This window comes from Dipteris shenzhenensis, chromosome 21 (assembly GCF_047967505.1).
Source record: "Dipteris shenzhenensis isolate YYH24624 ecotype China chromosome 21, Dip_SZ_1.0, whole genome shotgun sequence".
Lineage (NCBI taxonomy): Eukaryota > Viridiplantae > Streptophyta > Polypodiopsida > Gleicheniales > Dipteridaceae > Dipteris > Dipteris shenzhenensis.
In genome coordinates, this window is record NC_141616.1 from 48,634,347 (window position 1) to 48,651,958 (window position 17,612).

At 45.2% G+C, this 17,612-nt stretch overlaps 1 protein-coding gene and 1 pseudogene across 2 annotated transcripts; one reads left to right on the plus strand and one right to left on the minus strand.

Moving 5' to 3' along the window:
• Positions 1-3,542: 3,542 nt before the first annotated feature.
• LOC147888983 (uncharacterized) lies at positions 3,543-17,162 on the minus strand. Of its 2 annotated transcripts, none has more exons than XM_087392441.1 (7): positions 16,744-17,162; positions 16,246-16,499; positions 15,642-16,148; positions 14,752-15,506; positions 14,492-14,573; positions 5,501-5,686; positions 3,543-5,356 (listed from the first exon to the last, which is right to left on the minus strand). In XM_087392441.1, the coding sequence occupies exons 2-7, from the start codon at positions 16,324-16,326 to the stop codon at positions 3,641-3,643; spliced, it is 3,327 nt and encodes a 1,108-aa protein (XP_087248567.1). In that variant the 5' UTR covers positions 16,327-16,499; positions 16,744-17,162; the 3' UTR covers positions 3,543-3,640. The 2 variants fall into 2 exon arrangements, with proteins under 2 accessions (XP_087248567.1, XP_087248565.1); XM_087392439.1 differs by having other exon boundaries at positions 16,246-16,518.
• LOC147888984 (uncharacterized) lies at positions 9,383-11,300 on the plus strand (annotated as a pseudogene).
• Positions 17,163-17,612: the final 450 nt, after the last annotated feature.

Consider the following 17,612-nt stretch of genomic DNA (forward strand, 5'->3'; position numbering starts at 1 on the left):
GTGCAAGGGACCATTCAAGATGAGCACCATAAATGGTGAATCCAAAGGGCTCATCAACGGATCCAGGCTAAAAAGATGTCAAAGGTGATGGTTATGGGGCAGCACTATGGATAAGCCCACTCCTTCCTAGTGCACACTTCCTCTCTCCCCACCCCCCCCAAACCCAGCTCTCCTTGGCCCATTTTGATGTCCCTCTTTTCTATCCCTACGTCTTCCCTCTTGACCCTCACTCCCTTGGCTTCTGTCCCCTCGCTCGAACATTCTCGCATTGGGCCTACACCTCGCTTGCTTAGTCAGTGTGCATCCCTCCCTTACACTTCCTACTCCCCTTGTCCCCCCTCAATTCCCCACCTTCCTCACCTACTCTCGTCACTTTGACATCCCTAATCCAGCCTCACCTCACAACTTGTATCCTACCCAACCTCCATGTGTGCCCCTCCTCCCTCTGTCCTTTCACTCCCTACTACCCCAATCCGAGCTCCGCTCAGACTTCTCTTTCAACCCCGTGTTTCCCCACCTTCTCTCCTCCCCCTGGTTTCCTTAACCCCCCTGTATTGATAGTGTGGCACTCGAACCCCATCACTCATTACGCCCCCGCTCTTACTCATCCCCCTGCGTTGCAAGCGTCCCACCCTTACTCCCGACCATCTTGTACCCCCCCACGCCCTCAATCCCCACCCAAGCATTTGTTGCTCCCACGTCCCTCAGTCCCCCTCATCCTTGCCTGTAATGTGTCTCTCCCTCCCTCATCTCTCTTACCTCCACACTCATTCCTGCCTATCCCCCCCCTGCTCAATCCGTCATCCCCACCCGTACATACATCTTGGCCCCCCTCATCTCTCTTCCCTCCTGCCCCCTACATCCCCTTGGCCATGCGTGCATAGTGCATCATGTTTGGTCCTTTATTCATCTCCCCCGCAAATTGTGTATTGATATCACATATGGAGGATCATCATCGCTTTTCTCTAAAGGTTAGGGTCTATACTAGTTGAGAGAAGTCATGTAGTATATGGTTTGCATGGGAATTGGCTCAACTTACAGATAGCCAAGTCCGAAGTCCCGAAGTCCCGAAGTCCTCTAGCTCTGTTCTTTCTGTTACACCCCAAATTTCCCTCACCACGAGATGCCTTCGAATCTTCATTGGCCCATCTAACGTTCAGCCTCATCAAAATTTGGTATAGTTGAGCTGGACAATGGTAGGGTATTGATGCACAAGATTGCGTATTGTTAGGGATCCGGCTCCGTATATATGCACAAGCATATATTACAAAACCAATGCTCGGATCTGAAGATAAGACAGCGATATATGGCAAAAAAATCTCAATAGAAATATCCAAAGATAGGACCAAAGACAAGTACAAAAAGTGGCTCACAACCCACACCATGTAGGCAGCAGGATGCTGCTCCCCTGGTGCTAGATCTATGCCACAAGGTGTTGCCCAACCTCCCACTCTTTCTACTGCACGCCTCCAAGTGAGGCCTTAAATGACTAGGGAGGAGGCCGCCTCCCCAAAACCTGTATTCTCAGCTATCCTTCTGCAACTGATGTTTTCTTCTCCATTCTACAAGTCCACATCAAAGGAAAGGACCTGCTGGAATCCTTCTGCTTACTGCTGGTACCTTTGCTGCACCTTGCTCTGCTGTTGATTGCCACCTTGCTAGTGCTTGAAGTGCACCCTGGACATGGCTGGAGTAAATTCTGCAGCTCGTGTCTTTCTGCCCTCCCAATGGGGCATGAAACCGTCATGATTGAACAGATACAGGTCAGACAACCTGGTCTCTTGGCTGGCCAACCAGACAAGGGCGGAGCCTATAAAACCCCACTGCTCTCTGGTCCGAGCCCTACTGCCCACCATGTGGGTTACATACCTGCCAATATGCAGGTCTCTGCACAGCCCTATCTGCCCTACACAAGGGGCTCGCTGTTGGCTGCCGATAAACCAATGCAAGGGCCCATGTGTGGCCGATTGGATGCCCACTACCATGCCTGTCCATCAGACTGATCTGCCCTAATGTGTGAATCATAAATTCATCCAAGAAGAAGACCTGTATGCTGCCTGTATGGCAGCCAATATACCATCCATGCTGCACCCTCACATACCCCCCGTAAACACCTACAGAAGTGTTGGTATGAAAAGATGCTATGATAAGTAACAAAGGCAAGATTCACCTGGGTGCTCGAGTCTTCATACCATGGTTGGTGGCAAATTTCAGCTTCAAGTAAGGTTTTGAATCTGCCACAGGCAAAGAAGCTGTTTGCTCTTTTGTTTTTCTAATCAGAGTTGTTTCCTCTTTTCAGATGAAATAAAGCATCAAGGGTGACACCTTCCTTTTGTTGGAAAGTGGAGGTCAATTCTCCACCGGCTCCCTATGAGGACGAGTAGGAATAAGAACATTAGGAGCGAGGCTTTGAGACAGGCTGCCATGTGGGCAGAAAGCAGGCTACTACATGGGCAGCATCAGAATATCCTTCTTAGATTTTGTTAAAGGGCAGCCACATAGGCCAACAAAACCCCCAGAGATGGCTGGTATTGGCCCTGGTTTAGGGCTAATCCAGGGGCTGGTGCAAGCCCTAGACAGGGCGACATTAAGCACCCAGAATGGGGTCTTAAATAGGCGAGAAGGAATGCCAGCAGGTCAGCTAGAGCAGAGGCCAGTGTGCCTGTACAGGTTCAGGTTGGCATACAGCAGTACAGCTGAATATCGACCGGTCTGGCTGACTTGTCAAGGGCTCCCTAGCCCTATAAAAGGGCTTGGGGGAGCATTCAACAGTTCAGTGAGCAACTGTTTAGAGCTCTCTAGGGTGCAAGGTGAAGAGCACCAGAGAAGCCCATAAGCATAGTGAGCAGCAGGGCTCCCTAGCCCTTTAAAGAGCTTTTTTTCCTGGTAGGGGGGGACATTCGACAGTTCAGCAAGCAACTGTTTGGAGCTCTCTAGGGTTGGGTATAGTCAGCATCAGGGCTCCCTTGAGCAGCTACTGAAGCCTGAGAAGAGGCATGCGGAAATTTGGAGGAGATCCTCAGCAGAGGGTACAGCATACGAGGTTTATGGTAGTACCTTACCTCAGCAGAGTTTGCTGCAGGTGTTGGCACTTTTGGAGCTCCTTTTGTACTTATTTCTAAAGCTATTTGTGAGACCTTTTGGGCTGTACATCTGCATGTTGTCTCTCCCAGATCTGCAAGTGCTTTCTATCTTCTTATGTGTGGATTTGTGCTGAATTGAGATACAGTGTGTGTGTTACTGGGCATATCTTCCACACTAGATGTCGTGTTGGTGATTACAAAGTGGTATATCTGCATGTTGTTTTAGCTGTAAAATGCTATAGACAATTGTAGATTTGTTTTGCAACACCTTTTCCTAAAATAAAACATTGAAAAAATGGGGGAAAAAAGTGACCAAACTAGCTTGCTAATAAGAAAGAAATGAATTGCTGATCAGCAGAAAACAAACTCTTAGAAATAAATATAACATCCCTTTGCATAAGAATTTTATAGACTGTACACATGGCTGCAAAAGCATATCTCAGGGATGAGATGGCAAAAGACAAACTCAAGGCTCATGTCATGTGACAATTCGATTGACAGAATGGCACTGTTTGTTCACTATCTGAATAAGAAAAGCCGTTACAAAAGCCTTGTACCTAAGTCTCAGCTAAATTTATGGGACAATCTCTTTTGAATAAAGACTGAACCACAAGTTCAAGGTCTTCCTCACAAACAACCCACTTATTGTCTTCACAATAATTAGCTAACCGCCTCCAAATATTATCAACTCTTGCATGATTATTCTTTGAGGCCTTCACCGAATCCAAATTTCCAAATACATACATTAGGCGCTTGGCTCTTGATAACAAAACACAAGCTCGGTTCCGATCTACAGCAAATGCTGAACCTCGCTCACCCACAACTAGTGACACCAGAACATCAGCTGCTTCCTGCCCTTGAAATGAATCAACATTATAAACTGGAATGTCTTTTATATCATTTTCTTTCAGTAAATTGGTGATTAAAACCCGTTGCCCTTCATACAGTGTCAAGACAATCAGCTTTCCTGCTACTAATGTTGATCCTGCTTCAACCACTCTTTTTTTGTATTCCTTGCAATACTTTGCTATTGCTTGGGCTTCTATGCGGTTGCATAAAGACTTGCTCCCCAAAGCCTGTCTTGCAGAGCCACGAACATTGATCCAAAGCAGAGGTTTGACAACTGAGTTTTGGTCTGTCTGCTCAGTGTTCATGACACTCTGCAGTCTTCCCTGATAAAACTCGTCCGACACAAACTTAGCTATGCAATTAGGCATTCTGTACTGCTGGTGCAGGAACCTTACGTCACATTTGCTTGAGACCAAATCAAAGACACTTTGCAGTGGCTTTCCATAGGGAGGAAGCTGGGAAGGATCTCCCAAAACACTAAGCATTTGCAGATGAGGCAGAGACACTAAGTTTGATACTAGTTGACCTTCTGCAGCCTGAGAGCATTCATCAATGATCATGTAAGAGACCTTGGTTCCCATCAAGCTTGTGTAGAAAGATTGGCTTCCAATCACAGCAAGTGTACAAAGAATGACTTTGGGTACTGTCACCTTATTCCGAAATGCCCATGACTTCATCCCAGCGGTTGTCTCAGAACCGGAAACTACGATACAGTCTTTTACTTGTGTGTACTGTTCCTCATGCCAATCAACATAGTAGTCCTCACTGATCAACAACAAGACCCCCGGAATCCCTTCCTTCACCATTGATTCGGCCATGTGACGAACAGCTACATTTTGGTGAGCTACACAGAGAAGTGTCTCTCCTGTGTCTGCCAAATGATCCCATGCCTTTGCAACAGCTTTTATTAAAGTTGTCTTCCCAGTCCCAGGTGGCCCGATCACAGCTGACATTGGGTGCAAGAGCATAATCTGCCATGCTTCCAGCTGGCATGGATTGAGCCCCGCCTTACAGCCATCCAGACATGCCTTGTCAAGCTCAAAAGGTCTGGGCTTGACTACAATGTCATCGTCTCCTGAGCATCCAAGTGCCACGAGAATATGTGGGGGGCAGGCTGTGGGAGTGCACAACAGAAAATATAAAACATCTTCAAGCTTCTGCCTTTGAACATCCGAGTTTTTACTGTTATCAACAAGCACTTTACTAATCATATCAACATCGAAATCAATTTCCTTGGGTTTTGCTTTTTCAGGGTCCAAAACGACTTTATTTCCTCTGCGAACCATTGTCAGATACTTTTCAGGATCTCGACCATTTTTGAATCTCAGCTCCACTGTAGAATTCAATCCCAGCACACGAGACCGGAAGTTGCTTTGTTGAAGTTTCAGAAAGCCTCGATGGACCTCTATTTTTGCCCCTGTCACCTATCACAACAAAACTCCAGTTCAAGATCCCTGGCAACACAATGCTCAGAACATCATCTTTAAGGAGTAAAGAAATGATGTAGACGGTGTTGCATCAAAAAGTCGATGTCAAAAACCCTCAGAAACATAATCAGAACACTGTACCTCAATGGCTGGGTCTTTCTCCTTCCGACTCAGTGCCTCAGAAGCAAAAACTGACCTTCCGAAGTAATCCAACAGTGGGTACGGCAGGGTCTCCAGTGAAAAGCATGGTGCTTCTCCCTTCCACATCTCAATCTGGCGTGCCCAAACTAACCTTGACGACCAAGCATCTAAAACCGCATGTTTTACCTATTAAATCAGGTTCTTATCAGGCTTGTGAAGGAAAACAAATCTTCCCGTGGTGAGTCAGCATAAACAAGAAATGTACCATGAAAACACTACATAAATACATAGGTTTGTACATAGCTACATATGTACATACATGGCTATGTGTGTGTACACACCCTTGCAATCTCTCTCTCTCTCTCTCACACACACACACGCACGTGCGCGCACGCACGCACGCACAAACATACACATGCACATGCACATGCCCACACACATGGATATAATCTGCAAGGAACAAACTGCACTCATTGTTTTCTGTTACCTGATACTTTTGGGTGAGCATGCACAGTGTGTAATATATATGTGTACTACACACATATGACCATGTACATGTACATGTATGTATACGTACAATATGTTATGTATATGACTGGTTGCTGGCCACCATAAAGTCACATAAGCAGTCTCCAGGTTGCCCAGGGGCCTACATAAGGCCAGCAATGTAGGACTGTACGGAAGGGAATGCAGTTAGATCTGAGATCTGTATGAGGTTGCGGAAGCTGGACTCCTGGATCTGCAGCACAAAAAATGGTGACTGATGGCCACGGGTGCTGAAGGAGACCTCGAAAAAGCTGCAGCAGGGCCTAGAAGTAGTCGCCTCTGCTGGAAAGCAGCAATAAGGTAGATTATGGCAACAAAAATGGCTTCGGAAGCCTTAGACAGCAGTTGAAGATCCTCGAATAGGCTGGAGACGTGACGACCAGCAGAGCAACAGACTCCCAATGAGCAATGGAGGACTCGGGGGGCTGAGGAGAGCTGGAAGACAAGAGCAATACCTGCTCTGATACCACTGTAGGATCGAATAGAAGAGAGAGAGAGTGCAGGTAGCAAAGAGTCGTAGTAGAACAGCCGTCACGTCAAATCTTAGATAATGAAAAACATACAAGTACAAGGTACTTGTACCTAGACCTAGGACTAAGTACTTGTACCTAGACCTAGGACTAAGTGTCCTAGGTGTCACATAGGACTAAGTGTCCTATGTGGCCTAAAAGGCACTAACACTACAAGTGCCTACACTTATGCCGAACACTACAAGTGCCTGCACTTATGCCTGCACTAACACTACAAGTGCCTACACTTATGCCTATTGTAGGCATAAGTGCAGGCACTTGTAGTGTTCGGCATAAGTGTAGGCACTTGTAGTGTTAGTGCCTTTTAGGCCACATAGGACACTTAGTCCTATGTGACACCTAGGACACTTAGTCCTAGGTCTAGGTACAAGTACCTTGCACTTGTATGTTTTTCATTATCTAAGATTTGACGTGACGGCTGTTCTACTACGACTCTTTGCTACCTGCACTCTCTCTCTCTTCTATTCGATCCTACAAGCAACCACCAGTCGTAGTCAACAAGGATCCCACATTTACAGCCGTACAGATGTGGTACATACCTCTTTCACACCATTGTACAGTCTCCAGGGGGGCAGATCTGCCCCAGGCCCAGGCTATTCCCAGCCAGAACTGCCGCATGAGCAGTTCACAACCCAATAAGCGGGCCAGCAGCTGCATGTTCAGGATCCCAGCAGTCTGCAGCAACCATTTATAGGCCAGATCAGGTCGGGTGTAGCCAAAGACCTGGTCCTGTCATCTGTTAGAGGGCAGGAGGGTGGGGCCAGTCTGTAGCAGATTTGCGGTACAAGCCCAGTCAGCCCATGTTCCAGTGGAGTAGATCTGGGGCCAAGCCCAGCTTATACAATGGGGCCAAACACCCTCGTTCAGCATCAACAGCACTTGCAGCAGTCCACTCTCCAGTCTCAGCAGCAATCAGCCTTCCCCCAGCCGCCCGTATAGCCAACCACCATAGCCTCTCAATATCCAGTCTTTATGTGGGAGCAGTCAGCCACAGCCAACTTCAGCCATGAGCAGAAAACCCTGGCCTCTGCAGTCAGCAGTCACACTCTCTCTCTCTCTCTCTCTCTCTCTCTCTCTCAGTTCACGCTTCCAGACCCAGTAGCTAGTACAAGCATAATTAACAAGAGACTAATGTAAGCATCATGCATGTCACATTGGTATCAAAGCATCAAATATTTTCCTCCCTTACTTTGTGAGGAGAAGCAAGGGGGTAAGGAATGGAAGTAGGACACCCCAGGTGTCTTCTACTGCTTTTGCATCTAGGTGCCTATGAGGCCTTGCATGAGGCATTTTGCTACTAGATTTTGTTATGTAGCTAGGGAATTGGGCTGCTGCAGCCTTTTAGCCATGCCACTTTAATATTCTGGGTTTCCTGTCGCCTCCAATGCATTCCCATGTGCGCCACCCACAATTTGCTTGTACCTGTTAGCATACGTCGGCTCAAATACCTCCACAAGCTTGGCAGCTCGCTCAGGGGTCTAGGGCTTGTGGACCCTGACATTGAGGAGAGGTGCAATCCTTGAATGAAGTGCAGCGACTTTTCCTTCTCTAATATGTCAAGCACAAAGAGGGAAAGCCTCCACAACTGCTGCCAATAATGCTGGACCGAGCCATTGTTCCCATGTCCTCATCATGTTTGGGATAGAATCAAAAATGATCTTCCAGCTTGTAATACAATTTTCAGCTCATTTGGCATACTTCACTGTGACCTTATCCTTAATATCCTTCGCAACAAAACTGTGTTTAGCCACCCTTAAATCCACAGGCATCATCCTTCTTAAGGTTCACATATTGGTGGAACAGCATCTCATCTTGAATGCCTCAAGTAGAGCACAGTATGATTGCTGAGCATCAATCAGCATGTCATCGATGGCATGGTGCTGTCCAATACCATTGCCTCCTGAAATGTGGAACCTCAAGTTTTTATGCACCGGTTGTGTCTAATTGTAAGTGCTCACTTGCAGCAAGATTGGGGCATGAACTCCTTGTTGGATCTGGTTGTAAGTGCTCACTTGCAACAAGATGGGGGCATGTGTTGTATCGTCCTGTCAAATGCATCATCACGCAGAAATTATCAGCCCTTCACACAGCCTACATACCCTGGCAAAAATGCCCTGGCATAACCCCCAACTACCTACAGAATTCTCAGTGGAAGAACGGAACACTACAACTATCTCCAGCGGGCACACCCACATAATAGCCCTCACTCCCTATAGTACAGACAAGAGATGACCGAAATTCTAGACATGATCTACTGTTTCATTGTGATGTCCATCTAACAACCACATTGCCAGCCATTGCTGCCCACATGGTGGCCTATTTACGGCTGCCCATGTGACAGCTCTAATGGCCACATCATGTGCCCATGTGGCATCTAACCACTCACCCATCCTTCTTACACAGGTGACAACCCCTAAGCTCTCCTCATCATAGTTTCCAGAAACGCCGTTTCAGCCTGGGCGAAACGCCGAAACATTTCGGAAACGTTTCCGTCCCCGGAAACGGCGTTTCCGTTTTATGTTTTTTCCAGGGTTTGTAAAAACCCGACCGCGACCTGTTTTCGCCCGCTTCGTTTTGCCAGCTTCGTTTCGCCCGTGTCTTCATCCGTTTGGAGCTGCTCTACCTTCCCTCCTCTACCCATCTACCTCCACCTCAGCCCTCTACCTTGCCGGCCTCCACCTTTGCCCTAGCCCCTCGTAGCTCTACCAAGCTGAAGCAAGAAGGGGCTGCAGCCTGCAGGACCAAAAAAACAGCCTCCACTTCTCGAATCTTTTCGAGTCTCTCGACCTCAAACCGCACAGGTAACATGACTCGGACTCCAGATCCTTTTTGGCAGCATGTGGAGCAAGTGGGGGGTTATGCAGGATCTGGTGGCTCCAGGAAATGGAGATGTAAGTACTGTGGGTTGGTCAAAACGGGGAGTGTCACCAGTGTGAAGGACCATCTTGCTCAGGTTCCAAACAAAGATGTAGGGACATGCCCCTCTGTTCCTCTAGATGTTCGGGAAAGCCTTGAAATGTGGAGGCGTAAGCGTTTGGCCGTTCCCGAAGAGGAAGTATCTACAGCAATGGGTGGTCAAGAGGAAGCTGTACCAAGTCAAGCAGCAGTAGCAAAGAGGGCCAGAGGCAGAGACACAGGACCAGATTTCTCCTCTACCTCAGTGTTGGGTGTGCATGCAAGGAGGACTCCTTTGCCAGGTGATGTATCACATTCACAAGACACCCCTACAATAAATATTGTACAAAGGGCTAGCATCCAAGCAGGATTTCAAAAGCAAGCAATTGCAGAGGCAACTAGGGAGCTCACCCGGATGTTCATACGGTGTGCCATTCCTTTTCATGTGGCCAAGACAAATCAATGGAGGAAGACCATGAGGGCCATCAGCCGCATTGGATGCGAGTGGGATGGCCCTACATCTGAGGCTCTGCGGACACGGGAGCTAAAGTGGGAAAAATCATGCATAGAAGTGCAGCTAGAGCCCTTGAAGGAAACATGGAAAAAGTATGGCTGCACTATATTGTGTGATGGGTGGTCAGATGTACGCAGGAGAAATGTATACAATGTTTTCGTGTCATGCTGCAAAGGCACTATGTTTTTGAAAGCCATTGATGCCTCCCTCCCAGGTCTCACAGTTACAGGTGCATTTATTTGGACACATATAAGGGAGGCTATAGAGCAAATTGGGCCTGAGAATGTTGTGCAGGTGGTGACAGATAATGGAAGTAATTGTAAGTCTATGGGCTCTATGCTAGAGGATGAATTTCCAGCCATTGTGTGGACCCCTTGTGCATCACATAGCCTCGACTTATTGATTGAGGACATAGGTCAAATACAATGGGTTGAAGCCATCTTTCGCACAGGACGAAGCATGGTGAGGTTTGTGAAGAAGAGGCCAAAAGTCTTGAGCATGTATCGGGCCTACAGCACTCTTGAGCTATTGCAGCCTGCAACCACCAGATTTGCATACATGTTCATTGTGCTTGAGAGACTCCTGCGAGTCCGTAGAGAGTTGGTACACACTGTCTACTCAAATGAATGGCTAGAGTGGGATGAGAGAGAGAGCCCCAAGGCAAGAGCTTTTGTGCGTGATGTCATGAGAGAGGAGTGGTGGGTAGAGGTTGAGGGGTTGGTCCAAACTCTCAACCCCATCTACACAGTGTTACGCATTACAGACATGGAGGGCAGTACTATAGGTCTTTTATACGAGTACATGGACAAGATTGGGGAGGCTCTCGACAAGCAAGACTACTTGAGAGCAGAGAAGTAAGTCTTCTCAGTCCTGACCACCCTTGCTTTACTTCTTATCTTTATTTCACTCGAGTCTTTACATTGGTCTTGACTCTTGACTCTTGTTTTTTGTCCATTTTTATCTTATGGTTTGATCTCTAAAGGGCTGATGAAATCAAGGCTGTGTGGAATCGGCGATGGGATTGGTTTCACAGGCCGATTCATGCAGTAGCACATGTATTGCATCCTTTGTGGCGAGATGAGGAGCAATACGAGAACGAGGAGCTAGACGAAGGCTTCATGACATACATCAGGAACTTGACAGGTGGTAATGTGCACATGCTGAAATGTATCTGGATGATCTCTTGGCCTTTCGCAACCAGATGGGAAGCTTTGGTCAAGAGACTGCAAACCTTCGAGAGACTCAGCTATAGCCTGTCTCATGGTGGGAGAAGTATGGAAATTGTGCTCCCACGCTGGTAATTCACTACCCTTAACTACAGTCTACATAGTACAATGTGCATCTTTCTTGTTTCAACTTTCCACTTAGTTCTAACTTCTAATTTCTAATTGTATGTGCATTTCAATAACAGAAACGCATCGCCATTCGAGTGCTCTCACAGGATTGCAGTTCGGGTCCATGTGAGAGGAATTGGAGCACTTGGGCCCTCTTCCATACAAAGAAGAGGAATAGGCTGAGTACCGCTCAGCTAGAGCGGTTGGTGTTTTGTCATTGCAACCTCCAGCTCCTTGAGAAGAATGCCCGACATCCGGAGCCTTCGCAGGTGAATGTGGATGAGATCGACATCAGGAGCGAGAGGTTCATCCCAGAGGCCTTTGCAAAGTGCTATGGCTTATCGCACTAGAAAGAATCTTATTTTGCTTTTCCTTGTCTCCACCATCTGCTAGCTTTTCCCCTTTTGAATCCTCAACTGGAATTTGCCCTTGCCATCTTGCCCTAAACACTAGTTTGGTAGAAGGACCGAAAAATGTCCCAAGACACTTTTATGTCCTGTTAACTTAGCCATTTCCTAGAATTATTCTAAGGCATCGATAAGGTATTTTGGAGTTTTAATTATTGACCATAATATCTTATGTGCTGAAAAAAAATCGAAATTATTAGGGATTGGAACTCACACCTATTGATTTTGAGTTTTATCGAAGTTTTAAGGTTGACTACCATCAAAATTTCAAGCTGTTTTCTCAACTTTTAGATAAAATGAACATACTTCTTGATTAGAATAAGTTTTTTCATAGTTTTAAGTCCCATGGTCTAATAATAACTAAAACACATATGTTTAGATTGCTTTGGAGTTGCACAATCATACTAACTATGAGTTATGGACTCTAAATAAAATATTATGAAGGCTGATAGTTAGGAAAAATTTGACCTTTTGCACATTATTTGACATGTATAAAAGTTCCAAACTCAATCATACTTTGTATATGTATTCAATATGATATTATGGAGTAGCATGCTTTGTATATGTATTCAATATGATATTATGGAGTAGCATGAGTTTTTAGGGGACCTAATATGATGTAGAACATTCAAATTCAAACCTTATTTTGATTGTTGCTTACACTGCAATTTATGCTAATTTCAAGATACAAGAATTAAGTAATATCATAAGAACCTTCAAAGGTCTAAATTATACTTATAGAGTAGCTCTAGTCATGAATGAGTGATACCAATATATGTAGACTTCAAAAACTATAAAAGCGAGATTCGCTATGAAACTTGTTTTCAATCCTGCCTGAGTGAAAAGCTGTGTTACTATACTTTTGTGGGCAATTTGTAATTGTGTGTGATGCTTTTTTATTCTCCTTATATTTTTAAAAATAGTCTTATGAGTCTACCTTAAGCTCAAGAGAGGGAATCCTCAAAAAATATATCTATATCAAATTATGAATTTTACCTTATTCAAGAAAAGCTTTATTAACAGATCCCTCATACATGTCCCAAGTTCCTACGGATCCCTCATACTTGTCCCAAGTTCCTTCTTGCAGAAGTAATGGCACAAGCTCCTTAAAGATGGCAGGCTTTGTGCACTCACTTGCGACCATGGTTGTGATGTGTGCTTATAGCTTAAAGGAACCATGCCAACTAGCCAAATCATCCGGGATTGAATCCATCTTTTAAACAACTGCCAAAAGCTGATCCTTGACTACCTTTAGTTTCATGAGACAGTCCTGCACTGAATCCCCTTCATCTTCATGTTGAATAATTACGTCTTGAGGTCAAGCATCCCGGCATCATCACTATTGATCTTGTACATATCCTTGAGGATAGTCCAAGAAACGTTAGTCGTAAAAACAACCTGAATATGCAGTAGAATGACGTCTACGGTCATACCGATGATAAATGCAAGGACCTCTGCATCTCAGAGCACCCAATCCTTGACTCCTGCCAGGTCTGCCAGTGTAACGAGGTTTAGAAGCATCCTTTTGGTCTTAGGCTTCAGCTCCACACCTTCTCTTATCGCCCACATCAAGCTCACCAGCAAGTTATCATCTTCCAAAGAGGTGGTTGGTCCCATCCACCTTTTCCCATCTTGGAATGGGCAAGAGGGCAGCCACGGCAGGAGATAGGTAACTAGAATGAAAGCTGGAAACTCAGAACGCACTATAACAATATACCTTTGTAAGACTAGAATATATCCAATCATAAAGATTCAGATTTTTGTTTATCTAAAGTCCATCTTTCAACAGTGGAGAGGATCACAAGTAGGCCACCTTTGGCACTGATACCGTGTCAGAAAAGAGGATCTACTTGCTGTAGCAAACCCGCACAGCAGAAATCTTCAAAGGATCCGATCTCTCACAATGCAAGTACTTAATACATGAACTGAATTGACAACAGTGATTAGAATGCAAAAGAACTCACTACTAATCATCCACAAGTGTCGGAAAACAAGCTCCAATAAGTCAAAAACTTCCAACCAAGTGCAGAGAAAAACAGCAGCAAAAGGATACACTGCCAAACTGAGAATTACGGGCTGAACTTCTCTGTCCTGTGCACTTGAGGCTTCAGTGAGACTGAGAAGTCAGGCCCAGGCCTCTTATTTAGGGGGCGGACCACCCTGCTGGCCAACCAGGCCTCTTGTAAGGCCCACTGGAGGCCAATCAAGGGGGCCACCAGGGTCAGCTCTGACCTGACAAGCCTGCCAATCATTGATTGGGCAGATCTGGTCTTCAGATCCCACACGTTGACTCAACCCGGGTCTGGGTGGTTTGCCTGGTGGAATGGCCAGCGGCTGTAGGCAGCATGTAATCTCCCTAAAATTGTTTTATCTCACCCCATATCTGTCAAACAACCCTATATACTGCACCCATGTCCTCTTCGTTTGGTAACTCACAGGTGAGGCAGTGATATCTAACAGTCCTCTGTCATTTGATGAGCTAGCCAGTTTCCATATTGGCAACAACAGCTAACCCTAAAAAATAGAATTCTTGACGAGTTCATGCTACAGGCAACCTGCAAATAGACACTGTGAAAAAAAAAAAAGCTCCAACTTTCCGAGTTAAGCTGCTGCAGATGACCTAGTTGCTTGTAAAGATAATACGTTTTTAATTAAAGCAGAGTGACAATGTTCTGCCATTTCTCCTCCTTCGTAGTGTAGACGCAATCAGGCAATTAGGATGCGCAGACAGAGAAAAGGTGAACCACATTTGCAACAGAACTAACCTGTTCTAGGGTGAGCTCATTTAATCCCCAATCACTGAAGATGATTCTCCTTTTCTCATTCCAGCCCCAATTGAATAAATCCCTGTTTCAAGAGTCCATTCCACTGATTCAAAAACCTCACTCAAGATCCATTCAAAGGCACTTAATGAGTGCACGTCTTCCAATGATAAAGTGTGTATTCATAACTGTTTAAACGTTTTCAAAAGCCTAAAAGTGTCTCTATGCAATGATGCATTCTAGTTGAGAGAAGTGAGTAGAACCTGAAAATAGCTAAAACACCTTTCTTCCGTTTTCGCCCAGTAGAGAGATGAGAAATCTTAACGCATTTGTTTGTCACTAGTCCCAAGTAGTGGAGCAAGGCCAAGGTATCCCTGTGTATGTCAGCTCCCACCTTAATGATGGTACTGTCAGACAAAATGGTTCCCAGAATCGCAGGGCGTGGTACCAGACTTAGGAAACTCCTAATAGGAACCTTGATCAATACACAACGCTGGTGAGCAGAGAGCTGAATTAGACAGGGGCTATTGTCCTGGCCATATTTGCAAACCAATCCAAGAAAACCGGTTGGGGAAGCTTGAAGTAGCCATTCCATACTAGAATTGACAAGACCTATTTGATCTATATGGAGCATCCTGACTTCAATACCAAATTCTTGTACAGATTCAGGAGTTACAAAGTCATTTGGGGCAGAAGGCATTGACTTTATGATCTCCTTGGGGATTGAGACTCTGAAGCTGGATAGTTTTGGCATTCGTTTAGTTTCATGCTGTACTTCACTGAGAACTTTAGCAATCCTGATACCATCTTCATCAACGAATCTGTCCTGAGAATCCTCTGCTCCCAATACTGCACACGAATCACTGTAGTTGGGGAGTTCTTGCTCAGATAAATTTGAATCTTTGGGTTGTAAAATATTCCATACTGGCAAACTTGAAAGCAGAGGTGTTCGGGCTATCAGCAAACGATATTCTACTGATTGTACTGCACAAAAAGCTTGAATAAAAGATCGAGCCACCTGTCATTCAACAACAGCCCTTTTGCATTGTATGAGTGTGCCTCCTGTTTGCCTCTAGCCAATTATACTGTCAAATAGTATTACTGGACACAAGCGTACATAAAAACTTATCAAATAAAAGCACATAAACTTCACCTGATCATGAAACTGTGACGCAGCAATGAGATAAAGCCCAAACTGCTCTGTACTCATGAAAGCCAGGTATTTCTCAAAAAGGATCCTTGAATCTACAAAAGCTGAAGGTGCTTCTACGGGAGGAAAACCAAGTGATGATAAAGATATCACTTCTGGTTTTAGGCCACTTTCACGTATGCTTACAATTGACGTTTCTTTAACTAAAGCACAACCGAAAACAGGGGTATCCCCATGTAAGTCAGGTTCCCTACTGCCCTCGTTTGGATTATTGCCATTCCACCATTTACATGGTCTATTGCTACACGTGTCCACAGCTATTTCGGTGCTGGTTACCCGACCTGAAGGACCTTCTGCTGGGACAAACACCTCTGGGGTGAGCAGAAGAATGTTACCGTCTTTAACAAGGCTTGGAATCACGCAGCAAGAAGAAATGTTTTCTCCTGGATATAGGAATCTAAATGTATTGCTTTGGCAAGCATCTTCTACCTGACCGCTTTGCCTTTGTTCCTGAAAGACAAGAGAAACACTTTAAAATAAGAACGGTAAAATTATACAATCCGGAACTTCATTTAAAGTCTGCAGCAAAGAGTTATGCAGTTATTACCACTATGTGATGTGTAAGGCTTCTTGAAAAAGCCTTTTGGTAGCGCCTGGAAAGCACAGCCTTGAACAAAACCCTTGCCATTTGTTCTCCGAGTTCAAGTGTGACTTGAAAAAAGCGACCCCACTTTCAACATTCCAATGCCTCCGCATGGCTGGACTTCGCCAAAACTCTAGCAAGGCATCAACTTAATTCCAATCCACCGCTCAACTTAATTCGGATCCAGAGCATGTTACGTTGAAAGGACAGAATTCCGCCTGTCATTCCCAAACAGACCTATATTGAAAAACCGAAAATGAGAGGTCAGCCTCCCTGCTAAGTCGTACACAGCTCGTACATTGATCACTGCGACACTTTATAGAATAAACCATATCGAGGCGATGATGGCTTAAAGATCCATATCTGAACGATTGACTATATGCCCATTAAGAAGTTGACTAGTAAGGTGTGCCTTAAGAGTAAAGCTATAGAAAAAATTCTCAATTCAGGTAGCCGAATTACCAGCCAACTGCGGTTCTGCCGCCAGCAAAGTTCTACAGAGGACGGCTCCGAGGGCTGAACAGGCGTCAATATCATCAAACTAAAACTCCAAGGCTCATATGCTGCATTTGAAACTTCGAAGCAGGTTCAAAGACAGCAGCTTAATGCTGCAACAGGGATGCAAATGGTGCTTTACAAATCTAGGGTTATGCTTTGTTAAGGATAGGAAAACTGAAGAGGAAGGTAAAAGACCACACGAAGTGCTCTCTCAGAACACACCATCTCCATAGCTTGTGTACCCATAAGGAGAGGTTTTGCATTTGTCTACAGTATAATATCTCACATCCACATTTTGAGGCTTTAGGGAAATAGGCGGTTTTACATGAATTGCCAAATTGCTATCTATATCGTAGCTTTTGTTCCCAGTATATCGCCCCCCCCCCCCTTCATGGTCTCTATACTACTTTGGTGCCCTTGCCATCTCTATCATAGCTTGTGTACCCATAAAGAGAGGTTTTGCATTTGTGTACAATACACACTCTCGCATCCACATTTTGAGGCCTTAGGGAAATGGGAGATTTTTGCTGAATTGCAAAATTGCTATCTATATCTATACTTAGAGTGCTCTCTCTCTCTCTCTCTCTCTCTCTCTCTCTCACACACACACACACACACACACACACTTGGCGCTCTCTCTATCTCCACGTGTCACCTTCATAAAGCTCAATTTTAGAAAACGAAGAAAAGGCGTGATCGAAGCAGAGGTTCTAGCAATCCCTCCACCTATAGCTCTATCCCCATCACAACCTTGTATCTTCACTGCACATGGATGGGGCTAGCATGGGAATCTTTTTGTCATCATTACTTCTATCCTAAACCAGTTGGTCTAG